The following is a 16,870-nucleotide window of genomic DNA, read 5'->3' as shown; positions in this document are numbered from 1 at the left end:
TCTGCTATTCAATAGGAAACAGCAATGTTTTATATTCTACTTCCTCCACGTGGAACCTTTGAGTGGGGTCCATCGTTGACGCTTTTGTTGCTTGATGAATATGATTAAAAAGTTTACTGATGAAAAACAAATAAAACCCAATAAAATTTACAATAGAAATTATATTATTCACTTATTTAAATGTTATCATGTCATTATTACAAATAAATAAAATTTTCATTTTTATGATTTATTTTTCTTATATATTTTATTTTTAAGAAAAATCAACTAACAATAATTTCGAATGCAAAATAATAAATTTTGAAGAGATTTCTATGAAATATGAATATTTAAAGCAAAAATAAAAAATCACAAAGATAAGTAAATTATATTGTAAAATTAATAATTAAATGTAACATTAATTAATGGTGTCTCACTAAAGGACATTCCAAAGAGATTTGGATGTTTGGTGATCTTAATCATGTTGCATATAATTGGAATTACATCCATTCTTATTTATGTATTAAATAAGAAATTAATTTAGCTAACTTTAATCCCATATAAAGAAGGTAGATCTATATTAATCATATCTTGTGGAATCTTACATGTTGGGTTCATGTGCCTTATACTCTAATCTCATCATTTATTAAGTTTGCCTTTGACTAAAATTATTTTAAAATCTCCATTAAATTTTTGAATATGCTTAGTTTGATCCTCAAAATCAATTTCATGCGTAATCATTTCGCCTTTTCAGAGAAAAATATATCTCTCGTTACATTACTAGGGCTCTTGGCGGCGTTACTACCATCTGCTGCCACCCCCGAAAGGACGCTTGACGACGTGACTAATCTTCAATTGACCTAGAAGAGCCATCCACCCAAAAAATCTCCTAGCCCGCACTTGATTGGGCCCCACGTAAGAGACGTTGCCGCATGAGAGGAATTGAGCATAGGTTGGGGGGTTCCTAAACTGTACTCGCCCACCAACCAATCTAAACAATGATGTGTAACATGTATAAGTTGTTAAGTGGCATTCAAATCTTATTTATTTATAAATTTAACATCTAATTATTTTTATTCATAATTTAATTTATATGTTTTACTTTCAATAAATTTTTAATGATTTTATTATGATATATGCAAATATTAAATTACTATTTATCCATCCAATATTAAATAAACTAAATATGAATATAATAAAATAACCTTAATTATTTGTTTTTAGGGAAGGCGACAAAGTTTATAGAAAGTCATTAGTCATAACTAAAGTGGATCAAAGCTTTTGTTTTATATATTTTATTAAGTAATTTAAGCTATCATTAATTAATATTTAATGTCTTCATAAATTGTTCCATGAATTAATTATATATGCCTTTGTCTATGCAATGTATGTATGGGATTCTATTCAAATATTCTTCTCAATGCAAGGAAAAAATAATCATATATTGTACTATATAAATAAAATATAAAATAAATTCTTTAGTGAAGAGAGGAAATAAATCATGTTTAATTTAATAATACTTTTTTTATTAAATTTCAGTAAGATTGAAATATTTTTTAATTGTGAGTCAGATTGAAATAAAGTATCTTTATTGAATTATTTATTATTTGTTTCTATGAATATATATATATTTTTCAAGTTTAATGATAAACACTTAAAAAAAGAGATGAAAATTTTCAAAATTTATTAATGATATAAAGATTTTTTTTTTATTAATATTTCAAGTGATCGAAAATTATAAAAAAGAATGATATTTGATTTAAAAAAGTTTATCCTTGTTAATATTAATGTTAATAATCTTCTTATTATTAATATTCATAATCTTTAAAAAAAAAATCCTCTCATTATTTTTACATAAAAATCTTTCTTTTATTGAAGAATAGCATATAATTGAGATTAATTTATCAAAAAAACGATGATCATATTTTTCCCTATAAGACAATCTATTAAAAATACTTTTCTTAGTAATTACATGTTCTATTTAGATATATATTATTGTGCAGTAAAATATTTATGATAGAATTCTTACGTAAATACATATAGCAAAAAAATATATAGTTTACATCCGAATTTTTACATTAAAATTTTGAAAAAGAAAAATTCATAATATTTGAGTTGACTTAGACGAAAAGATTATCATAGAGATATATTACAAAAATCAGTTTTCTCGGCTCTCAAAATTGACTTACTAAACTCACCCCGATTCATTCAATTAAGGCTTCGTTTGGAACGGTTTTTTTATTGCTTCTTATCATCTTTTAATACAAAAATTTTAATTTGACTTACTGCTTCATTTGGGATGGCTTTCTCTCTCTCTCTCTTTTTAATACTAGAAAGATGCTTTAAGAAGCAAAATAAAAGCTGCACTTGTTGACTTAGGCTTCGTTTGGGACGGCTTTTTTATTGCTTTTTAAAACGGAGTTGTAGTACAATTTATTTAATTTTTGTATTAAAACTCCGTTTTCAGAAGCAATAAAAAAGCCGTCCCAAACGAAGCCTTACTGCTTCTTAAAGCAATTTTTTAGTACAAAAATTAATTTTTTCTATTAGAAAGCTGCTTTAAGAAGCAGTAAGAAAGCCATCCCAAACGAAGCCTTAGACTACATTTCCGATAGCTTTAGTACGTACTGTTTTATTTTTCAAATCTTAACCATAATTTCTATTAATCACTAATTTTTTGTTGCTTTAAAAAAAAGTATACTAATAAGTTGCTTTCTATAACAGCTTATATTATTTTCACTATAATAACATTAACAAGCAGGAAGAAAGTCGTCCCAAAAGAAGCAACAGTCTTGAAAATCATTGATATTCATTTGTGGTATCTTTCTAGGCAATGTTAAATCCAACAAAATTAATAAATAAAGAATATTATATTATGATTTTATCAACAATTATTTAAATTAATAATTCTACTAAGATTATTACGACTTCATTTGGGAATGCTTTCTTAATGTTTTCTGAAATAGCATTTTAGTACAAATTTTTTTAGCTTAATCAAATTTTATATTAAAAAACTACAGTAAAAAATAATAAAAAAGTCCCCCAAACAAAGCCTAAATCTCGTCGCAAATTTGATGATGGCTGGGAAGTCTAAAAAAGGAAAATTTATTTTGTGCGGACACCGGATGATATTCAGAGATCAATTAGAATGCAACAAGCTATTTTTTTATTCGGTAACGGTGCTCAATACTATTGTATACTGGATGACATGATCCGTTCTGATTGATCTCCCGAACCGTCCGATGTCCGCATAGCTAAACCCTATAATTCTCCTAAAAAAGGCAACATGCCAAACAGCCTTTAAAAAAAATAACATGCCAAACGAGGCACCGCACATGTGCTCCTCTTGAACGAGCCTGTAGCCTTCATGTAGCCACTTAGCCAGCAAACAATAATAAACTGATAAAAGCAGCATTAAAAATTAAATATCTAATAACGGTACAGGCAGCCTGTAGCCTGCAAACGCCAAATTTACTTTTATTCCCGTTATGCCCCTCTGGTTAGCTGCCGGTGATGTTCCCGATTTGCCCCGGTCAGAGGTGGCGCTTTCGGCTTTTCCGCTTTGCCCAGTACCACGTGGTAGTTGATCGTTGTCGCATGCTGCTTTTACGATATTGCCCCTACGCACATTGTCCCGGTCCGGTTCGATGTTCGCGGCGTCTGTATCCTCAACGTCCGATTATGAATTAATATTCAGCAATCACATCAATTTTGTTTTTTTTTTTTAATTTAGATTCAAATTGAAAATTATAACTACTTTATTTCTATTAAATCATGTATTTCGAATATTTAATTAATTAGTTTTAATTTTCTATTGTATTATATATATTTTTAATCCTACTATTTTAATTTAAATTAGTATATTGTAATTATTTAAAATGCATTATTTAGTCATTAAAAAATATAATTTAATTTATTAATCAAAAAGTGAAACACAATATATCTAGTCATTGTATCGAACTTGAGATATTAATACTTCTCATCGCAATTTAACCAAATCGTTCAACAACCAACGTAATTTATTAACCATAATATGATCACGATCATCTGAATGATAACACCCGACCACTGTCACCTATCATTATTATCCAAGCACCAATATCCAACCATTGTTGCCCTACCAACATCATACAATTATCGTTGTCATCCCTCCGCTACTTCTCTAAGAAGATCTAATGCAACTACAAGAGACCAAATAAGTTCGTCTAACTTTTTAATCATATCTTCTCTATTGGTAATTAGGGGTGTCAATATTTGACACGACCCGAAAATCCAACACGAATCCGATCCGAAAATTTCTGGTTAGGGTCAATCCAAACCTGAAACGGGTTGGGTTTGGGTTCAACATTTCGACCCGTTTCAAAAATCGGGTCGGGTTCGGGTTAACCCTTTGACCCGAAATTGACTCGATTTTGACCCGAAATCCCGATTTTGACCAGGCAACCCGATTTTGACCCGTTTCTAACCGGAAAAAGAGGAGATAGGCCCGTTTTTTACTGGAAAACTAGCAATTTTTTGTTGGAAACGGGTCATTCGGGTCATGTCGGGTTGACCCGAACCCGAAGCGGGATGGGTTCATGTCAGGAAAAAACTGGTCCGTTTTCAAAAACGGTTCGGGTTCGGGTTGACCCGAATAGTACCGGATCTGTTTCGGATTCGACCCAAACCCGGCCCGTGACCCGAAATTGACACCTCTATTGGTAATAATGAGTGGACTTCTATAATTGCAAGTATATAATATATTAATTCAACTAAATCAAGCCACATAATTTTTTTTTATTCATGATTTTTTACGTAAAAATTCTAATGTCTTTTATATTCTTCTTTTTTATCCATATGTACGTTTGATATTTGTATAAAATTAACATATAAAACTTTCTCAATCACTATTAATTTTCAACTATGCATTTGTACGGAGAGTGCTAAGCTATATATTTTTAACTATTTGCGCACTCATTTTGTTTTTAATAAATGTTAATGCTTTTAATCAAGAGACTAAAAAAGAATTAAAAAATATATATATAATATTTTGATATATTTTTTATTAATTTTTGTAATTAATAATATTTTACTTCTTAATTAAAAAAAAAGAAGAAGTTAGGGTTTATAATGTATTACTTCATATGGTGATGAATCTACTGATAGTTATTATGATAGAAGTAGTTCTTAATTTTCAAATTAAGCCACCGAACCGGTTCAACAAAAACCGGCCAGTCCTTGAACCGACTGACAATCCCACGCGAGGGCATTTCCGTCATGACAACATACTACGGAAAGATTAAAAAAGGCACAAGCAGGAGGCTGAAAAGAAAAGGCGCACGTTAACTCATGATGCCCTGCGTGGCACCGGCGCGTGCGGAACTGCAACTCTTCTCCTGAGGTGGCAACGTGGCGTTGGCGAATTTGCGCCAGCTGGACACCGGTCCGCTGCTTCTCGGTGAGCCCAAAGACGGTGGGTTGAGCCCGGCCGGCCCGGAAACTAGCGCAGAGAGTAAGGGATAAATAACCCCAGGTCCTGGGAAGTAGAGCAGCATTAGAAGCTGAAGAATCTCTCTCTCTCTCTCTCTCATTCAATTTTCCCGCCCCAAGAAAGAAACTAAGGTTTTTCTCCAGGTTTCGATTTCCGTAGCTCTATATTGGCTTTATTTCAATGGCTGCTCGTCTTCAGCGTCTTGTATTTATATTACTGTAATGGCTATTTACCTTTTTCACTTCGTTTTCAGAGAGAAGAAGAGCTGTGTATGCTTTTAAGAAATAAAGCGGGTTACAGGGGAAGGACTCGGTGTAAGGAAGAAGGGGAGGAGATGAACACTAGAATGAGGACAGCAGTGCAGGCCATGAAAGCTACCCCGAAGCACGATAAAGTAAACTTCTTTGTACAAAACACATTATGAAGTTGCTTTTATCTGGATTTTGATGCTCCTGCGTGCGTAAAGTTGGCTCCTTTGTGGAAATTCGTGATGTATTTGTGGGTTTTCGAAGTGGGAATTGAGGGGTTTGTGGCGATTGACTCGATGTTGAAAAGTAGGTGCAGTCGTTTGATTACTGATTGTTTTTCGTTTGACGTCTTGGAAGAAATCGATTGGTTTGGGCATTGGGAATGCATAGGGTTTATCTTGCAAGGCGCCTTTTCTTTGGTTTCTTAATAGGTTTCTTTTTATTTTCCATCAATACTATCTTTACCTGAAGGTTCTGATTGGTTAGTTGGTCGGTCTCTGATCTAAATTTGGAATGGGTTCTTTGATTTCACTTGCCATCTCTTCTCCGTTGGAGAATGAGAGCAATTCGGATAGGAATCCGATTGGGGTATTTTAAACACTGCTTTTTCCTTTTCGGCTAGTAATTGATCTTTATTAAATCATGTTTAATTTCTCTATGAATCTTTCTTGGTGAAGGAGATGGAGAATGAGAAGAAGAATGAGGCGGCTGAGGGGAGCAAATTAAAGGAAACATCAAAATGCCTCTCAAGGAGAGAGAGAAAGATTGCTTTGCAACAAGATGTAATTCTTCTTTAATTTGATTTGATTTGATTTGTCTCGCTGTCATTGTTCTTCCCTTCTTTTTAAAATTTTCATAACTTGCAGGTTGATAAGCTGAGAAAGAAGCTTAGATGCGAAGAGAATGTTCACAGAGCATTAAAGAGAGCTTTTACCAGACCCTTGGGTGCTCTCCCACGGCTCCCTCCTTATCTGCCTTCATATGTAAGTACATTTTACTCGATTCTTTTTTTTTTTCTTCTCTGTCTCAATGTGAAAGAAATCCGATTTGGTATAATTTCCTTTGTATCTCAAGACACTAGAGCTTCTTGCTGAAGTAGCTGTGTTGGAGGAGGAGGTGGTTAGGCTCGAAGAACAGGTGGTGAATTTTCGACAAGGTCTCTACCAAGAAGCCATCTACATCTCTTCATCCAAGAGAAGTAGTGAAAACGGATTGGATTCATGCCATGATCAGTTCTCACAGAATGCAAAGAACCCCGAGCTACACAAAGTTCAATCTCGATCGACCGGTAACAATGCTTCTTCTATCAGCAGCACATCGCCCTCGAAGCGGTGGTCTTTGGATGGAAACCAGCCGTTTCCTTCCAATTGTGTTATCAAAGGGAATCGGCTTCCAAAGAAACCCAATTCTTCTTTGGCTGAAGAACCTAGAGGTAAAGAGAACCAGTTGAATGCAAATTCTGCCAAGACTTGCAATCAATCACCACTAAAGAAGGTTCAAAGCCTAAGCATGTTAGATTCTAAGGTGAAGTGTGCCCATGAGTCTCTTCTTGGTAAGATGAATTCGTGTAAACATCTAATTGGCAAACTAATTGTTACTTCAATCTTTTTTCCAGCCAAAAAATCAAGTAGCTGACAAGGACATAAAAATTGCTAGCTTTCAGAAGGCTTCTGATAAAATGGCATGTAAAGAAACTAGTGGTCCAAACAAATTGTCAGAGGAAATCTTGAAGTGCCTCTTGAGTATTTTCTCAAGGATTAGCTTACCAAAGAACAGAATGGTGGTGGAGAGCGAGTTTTCTCCATCTATATCAGGCTCTTCCGACGGTTTGGAGATTGAAGAATTTCTCGATCCTTATGGTATTTGTTCAGAATTCGGAAGAAGGGACTTAGGACCATACCAGCATCTCCATGCATTAGAAGCAAGCTCTCTTGATCCAAATCTTATCACAAATTCATTATTTCTCACTCAAAGACTTAAGTAAGTTTTGTGAGCTGAATGTGTTTATACTTGAATACTTTCTTTGAGCAACTCATTCATTGCTAGCTGAGCTAATTTTCATTTAATTCCGAATTAGATTATTATTGAAGAAGCTTTCATCTGTGGATGTATCTGAGCTTACTCATCAACAGAAGCTTGCTTTCTGGATTAATATATATAATTCATGTATGATGAATGTAAGCTAAACTTGCTGCCTGATTCAATTCAGTATGATTTGAATGATTATATATATTTGCTTTCTTACTCTTTTTTTTTTCTTGTCATTTTTAAAGTTTGGTAAATACTAAACTATCAATATCATTTATAAAATTCTTATAATTTGCAAGGCTTTTCTAGAGAATGGTATTCCTACCACTCCACAGATGGTTGTGGAGCAAATGCTTAAGGTATATTACTGCTCAGTCTTCATTTCCTTGAACTTCTAAGAAAAGAAAAATCATTTAATCTATTTATTTCTTATGCTATTCAGGCAATGGTAAATGTGGGTGGACACTTGCTTAGTGCAATGAACATTGAACACTTCATACTTAGATTGCCTTATTACTCAAAACATGTGAGCATAATTCCATTAATTTTACTACTGGTCTTAACCTTTCCACTGTTAAGACCAAATGACCATATTTGCATCCTTTAACAGATCACATTAGAGGGATTAAGAAGTGATGAGAAAACAACAAGGACCATGTTCAGATTAGATTGGCCTGAACCATTGGTCACATTCGCGCTTTCTTGTGGAAGTTGGTCGTCCCCAACGGTAAGTTTAATGAATTTAAATTCTTCTTACACTATTTCCTCAAATATACTCCAATAGATTGCATGCCTTGTGAAAGGATTAGAAGCAGGTTGTACACAAAGATACCATTAAGGTGCTTCTTATGTTCTAAAAAGCTAGAGTATAACGCAGCACATACTTGTTTTAATTATAGGTGAGAGTTTACACTGCATCTCATGTACAACAGCAGCTAGAAGAAGCAAAACAGGATTACCTGCAAGCAGCAATTGGCATAGCGAAGCCAAACAGATTGGCTATACCAAAACTATTGGATTGGTATCTGCTAGATTTTGCCAAGGACATAGAGTCACTAATGGACTGGATATGTATCCAGTTGCCAACTGAACTTAGAAATGTTGCAATTGAATGCCTAGGAATGAGTAGATTTGTAATTCCACAGGCAGTTCAAGTACTTCCATATGAGTTTAGATTCAGGTATCTCATTGTCCCTTAGATCTGTTTTTTTCAGTTTGTTATAAGCCCAAAATGGTTCAAAAATGTTCAGGGCTGTCCCATTTTTGTGCAAATCCTTAAGAAAGAAATGCCAGTTGAGATCTATAAAGAGTTCAATTGATTTGTCTCGTAAATTTTGCAGCTGTGTTTCATGCAGATTAGTACTTTGTTGTTTGTATGCTGCCGCTCTTTTGCCGAGACTTAGGCTTCGTTTGGGATGACTTTCTTAATGCTTCTTAAAGCAGCTTTTTAGTAGAAAAATTAATTTTTCTATTAAAAAGCTGCTTTAAAAAGCAGTAAGAAAGTCATCCCAAACGAAGCCTTAATTTGTGGTGTAATTAAAATCACTGAGGGCAAATAAGCTGAAGGAAATAAAACACACAAAAGACATTTTTTGTCGTACAAAACAGTATTGGACTTTCTTTGTGTAAAGATACTTTTCCCCGTTTGTGCCTTAGAGAGTCATTAATGAGTCTTAAATATTCATTGTAAAATCTATAAGTTCATACTGCTATTAGTTTGGATGTCAGAAGTGAAGGGAGTGGCAGTTCTTATCTGAATACAGAATGCAAATTATTTGCTATGAATGGATGATCCAGAAAATAATTTTCTTCCCAAAATACTGTCGACATGAATACAGCAAAATTAGTTATTGCAGCAAAACAACTAATGCTAAATAAGAAAATTCAATATCAATTACTGATCTTATTGTAGGCATTGAAATCAATTGCAGCCACTATTCCGTGTGGAGTTCGGACGGGAAGAATCATTCGGACTGTGAGTGTATACACTGTGTACAAACAATATGTACAAAAAATTGATACACACTGTATACACTCACATATTCGAACGGTTCTTTCTGTCCGAACTCTACAAAGAATAATTTCTCGTGCCAATCAGGCAATAATCATGTACTTAGACAGTGTAATATGTCAATGAAAAGATCAAGAATTAAGACAAAGGGTTGCTATCCTACACAAAATTCAGAGAAAAATTAGAAAAATTTTATTCATGATGGATTTTGGTTTTTCTATCTTAAATTATTAATTCTTAATTTATTTTATGATTATGATATTATATCATAATTATATGAAATTCATATTATTCATTTGAGTCACTCTATCAACTCATATCAACATCACAATAATTTTCAGCCAAACAAATACAACTCTCACAATAGTTCAGATAATAATTTTAATCATATAAGCTTAGCACCAAAGCAGTAGACATCAATGTCCAACAGAGCCTTAGAAACTGCCTTACATTAATGCAAACAACTTGTGTAATATTTTAATTGATAAAAATTAGAAAAATTTTTAAAAAAATATTACAAATGCTACGAAATTTAATAAAATAACTCGAATTTATTTTATTTCATATCTAAAATGAACATATTTAAGAAAAATGTTATATGCTAATAATTTCAAAATTTCTTTTAACAAAAGTTAGTTCTAAGAAAATTAGAATATTTGTTTAACTTTTTTAATAAACCCTTTTTTTTATTGTTGATAAAAAAAATATTTATCTACTTATATATGATTTATTAAAGCTGCAAAACCTAAAATCATGCATTGATGAAAGGAGAGAGAATTGGATTGCAATCAAGATTGTACCAATTGCTTCAATCCAGCAATTGAACTGTCCCACATGCTTAAAAATATTCAACAAAAAGGATGTGTGGTCCATTCATGGAAGCTCAGCCTTTTTCTATGAAGATAACAAAGGAGAAAAAGAGTGCCCTTATAAATTAGGGTTGGTGGGCAAGAGACTTGCATATATTGAGCTTTGGATCTCATTAATACAAAAGGTCTCTGTAAGCAAATAAGGAATAGGATTGATGAGCAGTGGAGTGGTTAGTAGCTACTCCCATGTCTTTATAAAAGAAACAAAAGGGCTCTTTGGTCCCCATTTTTATTCATAGATCCAAGCACTAGCACCTTTTCATTAATCTTAGGATAAATTATTCTGTGTGGAGGCTGGACGAATCAGGTGCAGCCACGTCAGCAATACCGAGCCGCGGTACCAAGCGAAGGGATGACGTGACGCATTCTGGTTGGTCTTCGGACGGCATTCGACGTTCGGTGTCTGCACATAATAATTAATCCAATCTTAGGTAATGTTTACTCACTGTTATTCTAATAATTTGGGATTGAAATATTTTTATGATTATTTTTGAGATAGTATGATATAAAAAAACTAATCAATCACATGTTTTAGACATAGTTTATAAACTTTTATCAATATTTTGTTAACAAATTATTATAAATGAAGATAATTATTTAATTATTTTTCTATTAAAAATTATGATTAATATATTTAGTCATGCAAATCATAATCATACTCCTTGAAAAGTTATTGTTATAATCTTAAGAGTATGATTAGAAATCTTATTTTAATGACAAATATTATAAAAAAGACTCAACATGAATATCTAATCACACTATTTTTTAATAATGTGTCTATGGGTCAAACAAAAATGATTTTGCTTTGAATTAGTCCTGTCAAAGAGGTTGTTCATTGGCATATTTTATATATAAGAGCAATAATCATTACAATTATAATATTTAAAATTTTGATGAGCTATCATACGTTGATATTAGATATTTATATGGTACATTAATATATAATATATATAATTTTAATTTTTTTATTAGAAGATTTACAATTACAATCATCATATACCACTCTATTTAAATCGACAACTAAATATAATATTACATACTATACCACACAATAGTTCATTTAATATCAAATATATGAATTACATGAGAAATATGAGTGACACATTTGATATTAAATAAATATAGGAATGTAATATATTATTTGAATTTAAATTAAGCATAGAAATAAAAGGATATATAGAATGAATATGCTAAAACCCCCCCTCCTTGTTACACATTAAAAAATACACTAAATGCCACATTTTTACATACAACCATACAATAAAATGAACAGATAAAAATTTTTGATAAAAAATTATAAGACAACTTTCTTACTTCTTTTTTAAATTACTTTTTTAATAAAAAAAATAAACTAAAATTTTTTTTAAAGCATTAACAAAACTATCTCAAACAAAACCTTGTATTTTTATTTTTTGCTGAATTCAATATATATATATATATACTAAAAAATTATTATAAAAATTCATAATAAAATTATCTAAATTAGTCGCAGTAATCTCCTATTTTTATTCAATCTTAGGATGTTTGTTTTAAGAATACTTTGATTAGAACTCCTAATAGCTTCATTGCAAAAAATAGTAAAGCCATGAATGTGTCTCATATCAGTTTCACATCTTCTATAGTTACAACAGTAATTAACTGTACAATACAATTTGAATTTTATGGCTCAATCCTAACCATTTAAAGTTGCAATTACACGGATACTAAGATGAAATTAACTAAAATTATAACCAGAGAAGATTCAAACCCCTGTAGAAATCTTTCTTATAATCCTCTCAAATAGGAGAAACTATTAGGCATAATATTTTTTTTCTATAATTATGTATTCTCTCTTTACCATAATATTTTTTTTATAGTAGTTAGCATGTACTGATTGTGTACTAAAAACATAAAATAAACAACGAATGCATAATAACTATATACTTTCATCATCCACACATAAAACTAATCAAAGAGAAATTACTATGTGCAGATTCCGGACATAACTTATCGTCCAGAGGCGAATCAGGTGCAACCACGTCATCCGGTACCGAGCCCGATACCGAGCGGGGTTGACGTGGCGCATTTTCATTGGGCTCCGGACGACGTTTGGTGTCGGCACAGAATAATTTTTCGAAATCCAAAGGTAATAATTGTTGTCAAATGAGGACTCTTGAACTCCATTAAGGATTCACAAATCAGCATTCAAAATAGCAAATTACCAATTCTAATAACAAGATAACAAAGTATTCTATGAAAGAATGGATAACAATTCAAGCACATAATTGCAGTACAGTACAAATAATCTAGTTTTTTTCTACCAACAATCAGTCAAAATTTTCAAAGAATGTGAGAAATATCCTCAGAAATTGAGGAATTAACTAAAGATAGTACTGGTTTGTAGGTGTATTTTACACTGCATCTATTTTCCATTACTCACTATAACCTGGAAGCCAGCTTAGATAAAGCCACTAACTGACCTGTTGCTGGAAACCATAAGTGGAGTAAGGACCATAAGCAGCAGCGTACATGCCAGGATGCTGAAACGGCACAGCATAGCCATATCCCCCATAGATTTGTGCGCCATAGTACCCACCGCTCCGCCGGTTCATAGAATCCACTCTCAACTGAAAAAAAAAAAGAAATTGCAGAAGAAAGTTATGGTATTTAACTAAATAAATTCATATTCTAAGTAAATAAAAAAATATTGCAATGGAAGTGCCCAAATCACTTGAGCGCCAAAAAAGAGAAATCAAATTAATCTAGAATAACTAAACTAGCATCACATACTCAATATAAAATAGAAACAATAGAATTAGAAATAAGCAGAAACAAGAGCAACAAGATTTATGTAGTTCAGTAAAAAATGTCCTATATCCATAAGGTGATGAGTCACAAAATAATTTCACTATTAAAAGAATATGTAGTTCAGTAAAAAATGTCCTATATCCATAAGGTGAGGAGTCACAAAATAATTTCACTATTAAAAGAATGGAACGGAAGGATTTCAATTATTCAATAATGCTTCTTTGAAAGGGTTGAGTTATGTATCACCCTATGCTTTCATATTTGAAACCTCATAAAAAGAATTATCCAATTCATGATTTAGAATTAGCTGCAGTGGTGTTTGCATTAAAAATTTAGATACACTATTTGTATGAAGTAAGATGTGAAATATTAACGAATCATAAAAATTTAAAGTACATTTTCACTCAGAAAGAATTAAATTTGAGACAAAAGATGTCTATAATTGATCAAAGACTATGATCTGGACATTTAGTATTGCCCAGGAAAAGCTAATGTTGTGGCAGACGCATTAAGCAAAAAGTCTAGAGAGCAAGTAAATTTAATGTTGACTTCAGAGGAAGGATTAATTAAAGATATGGAAGCATTACAAGTAAAGGTCATAATACAGAATAATCAGGATTCAGTTAGTTTAAATTAGATGATGGTTTATCCTTAAGAGGAAAGAATCAGTGCAGTTCAGAAGACTAGTGCCGAATATAAGAAGCTTATGGAGTAATAATGGCAATCAGGCAAAAGAAAGTAATGTCAGTGTAGATCAAGGAAGAATCAGCAGCAATCAACGTTTGTGGATGCCGAAGGAATCAAAGTTAATTCAGGAGATTTTATTTGAAGCTCACAACTTTGGTATTCAATCCGTCCATGAAGCACGAAGATATACAAAGATTTAAAGATCTTATGTTGGTGGCCTAGAATGAAAAGAGATGTGGCATAATATGTGGCTAAATGTGAAAAGTGTCAAGTTGTTAAAGCTGAGCATCAGAAACCTAGTGGCATGTTACAATCTTAACCAATTTCAGAATAGAAGTGGGAGGAAATAGTCATGGATTTTGTTACAGGATTTCCCAGATTAAGGCAAAGATATGACTATATATGGGTTGTGATTGATAGACTAACAAAGTAAGAATATTTTCTACCTATTCGTTAGACTGATTCAGTTGAGAAATTGACTTAGTTATTTTTGAAGGAAACATTAGATTGCATAGAATTCTTAAGGCTATTGTATCGGATAAAGATAGACATTTTACATCCAAATTATGGAAGAGTATACATGAAAGTTTGGACACAAAATTAAAGTTGAGTACTTCATTTCATCCACAGATAGATGGTCAATCAAAAAGATTGATTCAGGTACTCGAAGATTCGTTAGGATTATGTATGTTGGATTTTAGAGGTAGCTGGGAAGAACATATTATGTTAATAGAATTCACTTATAATAATAGCTGACAATCAAGTATCAAGATGACTCCATATGAAGTTTTGTATGTCAGAAAATGCAGAACTCTGTTGAGTTGAGTTGAAATTGGAGAGAGACAATTATTGGGTCCATAGTTAATTGATCAAAACATTGAAAATGTCAAATTAATTAGAGACAGATTAAAAACAGCACAAGACCGTCAACAAAAATACTATGACCCCAAGCATAAAATGATATAGTTTGATGTGAGAGATTTTGTATTCTTGAAAGTTAGACAAATGAAGAGTGTTTCTAGATTTGGCCAAGGTGGAAAACTCAATCCTAAATACATTGGTCCATTTGAGATAATTGAAATAGTGGGAAATGTTGCTTACAAGTCAGCACTACCTGCAGATATGTCTAATGTGCATAATATTTTTCATGTGTCAATGCTCAGAAAGTGGGTTATATACGAATATCAAAGAATTCCACAAAATGAAATTGAACTTCAGAATGATTTGACATATGTTGAGGAACCTGAAAAGATATTAGAAAGGGATGTTCGTAAATTGAGAAGCTGAATGATTCATTATGTAAAAATAAAATGAAAGCACCGATTAGTAAAATAGGCTACAATAAAAAAACAAGCAGAGATAAGACAAAAGTTTCCTAACTTATTTGAGAAAGTATGAAAAGTTCGATTTCGGAAATGAAATTCGAATAAGAAGGGAAGAATTGTAATACCTCAAAAAAAATTTCAGGTAAAAGTTTAATATTTATTTTCTTAATTAGATTATGAAGAAATAATAAATTCTATGAAAATTCCCAATAAGTTTATTTATAATTATTTTAAATTACTATGAAAAGATTTAGTAAATAACATATATTATTAAATGGTAAATTACTGTTAATAATTAAATTGCTGTAAAATGAAAATTAAACTTTAATCTTAATATATTAAGGAAAAAACTTGTCGGAAATTTTCATAGAATTTATTATTTCGTCATAATCTAATTAAGAAAAAAATATTGAACTTTTACTTCTTTTTTTTTTTTTGAGGTATTACAATTTGTTAAGATTCAGTACTAAATGAATGGCTCAAATTCATTTTTTCACTCCAAGAAAATGCAAATCATTTATGACCACTTGAGGTAATTCTTTTCATTCAAATAAAATGTTAAATGCATGTTTTGTAACTCCCTCATCAAATTTGGGTTGTTAGTCTAGTTTCCGAATGAACTAAGGGCCAAGAGAACCTGGGTATTTTTGTGATCCATGGGAAGGAAAAATGTGGTAATAATTGATTCCAAAGTGAAAGAATGATAAAAATAAGGTTGTTGCAATGAAGGCTATAAGTGAGCTATGATGCACCGACACGCCTCTTAAAGAAAGTATGCAGTGTCGGACACGTGTCGGACACGGACACGCGTCGGACACGGCATGGACACGTGTCTGACACGGCATTGGAGTGTCGGAATTTAAAACATTAAAATTTAAATCGGACACGTGTGTTTGACACGCGTGTCCGGTTATTATATGATAAAATCGTTCGTTCTATTTAGCCATTTCGCGAACAAGAAGCCCTATTTTTCCGATCCACGAAAAAAATTTTCTAGGGCGGACCAGGAGAGCTCTCAGTCGATGCCAAACGAAGCCCGCTGACTTCGCCTCCCGTTCCTTCGTCATTTCTGCTAGGCCAAGCAGAGCTCGTCTTTCTCATTCCTTCGTTCTTGCGTTATTTCTGCTGTCATTCAAGGCAAAGTTCGCAATCAAGGTCAAACAGAACACCTTCTGCGCGCAAGAGAGCTAAGAACTGTAAGTGAATTTCGCCATTTCTTCTCTTCATTATTGAAAAACCTAATGTACATGCTCGGTACCGCTCGGTATCGCTAAGTACATGCTCGGTACTGCTCAGTACATGCTCGGTACTGCTCAGTACATGCTCGGTACTGCTCAGTACATGCTCGGTACTGCTCAGTACATGCTCGGTACTGGTAGGTACATGGTCGGTACTGGTAGGTACATGCTCGGTACTGGTAGGTACATGCTCGGTACTGGTAGGTACATGCTCGGTACTGCTAGGTA

At 32.5% G+C, this 16,870-nt stretch overlaps 2 protein-coding genes across 3 annotated transcripts in view; one reads left to right on the top strand and one right to left on the bottom strand.

Annotated features, from left to right (window-relative positions):
* The first annotated feature begins 5,504 nt into the window (after nucleotides 1-5,504).
* LOC110096022 lies at nucleotides 5,505-9,057 on the top strand. Of its 2 annotated transcripts, XM_020821772.2 has the most exons (11): nucleotides 5,505-5,592; nucleotides 5,703-5,843; nucleotides 6,375-6,479; nucleotides 6,564-6,680; nucleotides 6,772-7,221; nucleotides 7,313-7,677; nucleotides 7,775-7,874; nucleotides 8,025-8,084; nucleotides 8,168-8,251; nucleotides 8,336-8,452; nucleotides 8,625-9,057. In XM_020821772.2, the coding sequence occupies exons 2-11, from the start codon at nucleotides 5,721-5,723 to the stop codon at nucleotides 8,922-8,924; spliced, it is 1,821 nt and encodes a 606-aa protein (XP_020677431.1). In that variant the 5' UTR covers nucleotides 5,505-5,592; nucleotides 5,703-5,720; the 3' UTR covers nucleotides 8,925-9,057. The 2 variants fall into 2 exon arrangements, with proteins under 2 accessions (XP_020677431.1, XP_020677432.1); XM_020821773.2 differs by lacking the exons at nucleotides 5,505-5,592; nucleotides 5,703-5,843 and adding an exon at nucleotides 5,863-6,285.
* Nucleotides 9,058-12,812: 3,755 nt separating this feature from the next.
* Nucleotides 12,813-16,870, bottom strand: part of LOC110096029 (polyadenylate-binding protein RBP47) — a 43,190-nt gene continuing 39,132 nt past the window's right edge. Inside the window, exon 6 of the mRNA XM_020821782.2 lies at nucleotides 12,813-13,211. Coding sequence (XP_020677441.1) covers nucleotides 13,056-13,211 — 156 coding nt within the window. The 3' untranslated portion in view covers nucleotides 12,813-13,055. The remainder of the gene's footprint in view (nucleotides 13,212-16,870) is intronic.

This window comes from Dendrobium catenatum, unplaced genomic scaffold (assembly GCF_001605985.2).
Source record: "Dendrobium catenatum unplaced genomic scaffold, ASM160598v2 fragScaff_scaffold_1456, whole genome shotgun sequence".
In the NCBI taxonomy this organism is placed as follows: Eukaryota; Viridiplantae; Streptophyta; class Magnoliopsida; order Asparagales; family Orchidaceae; genus Dendrobium; species Dendrobium catenatum.
Note: the sequence above shows the minus strand (reverse complement) of the source record. Positions and strands in the feature narration are given on the sequence as shown.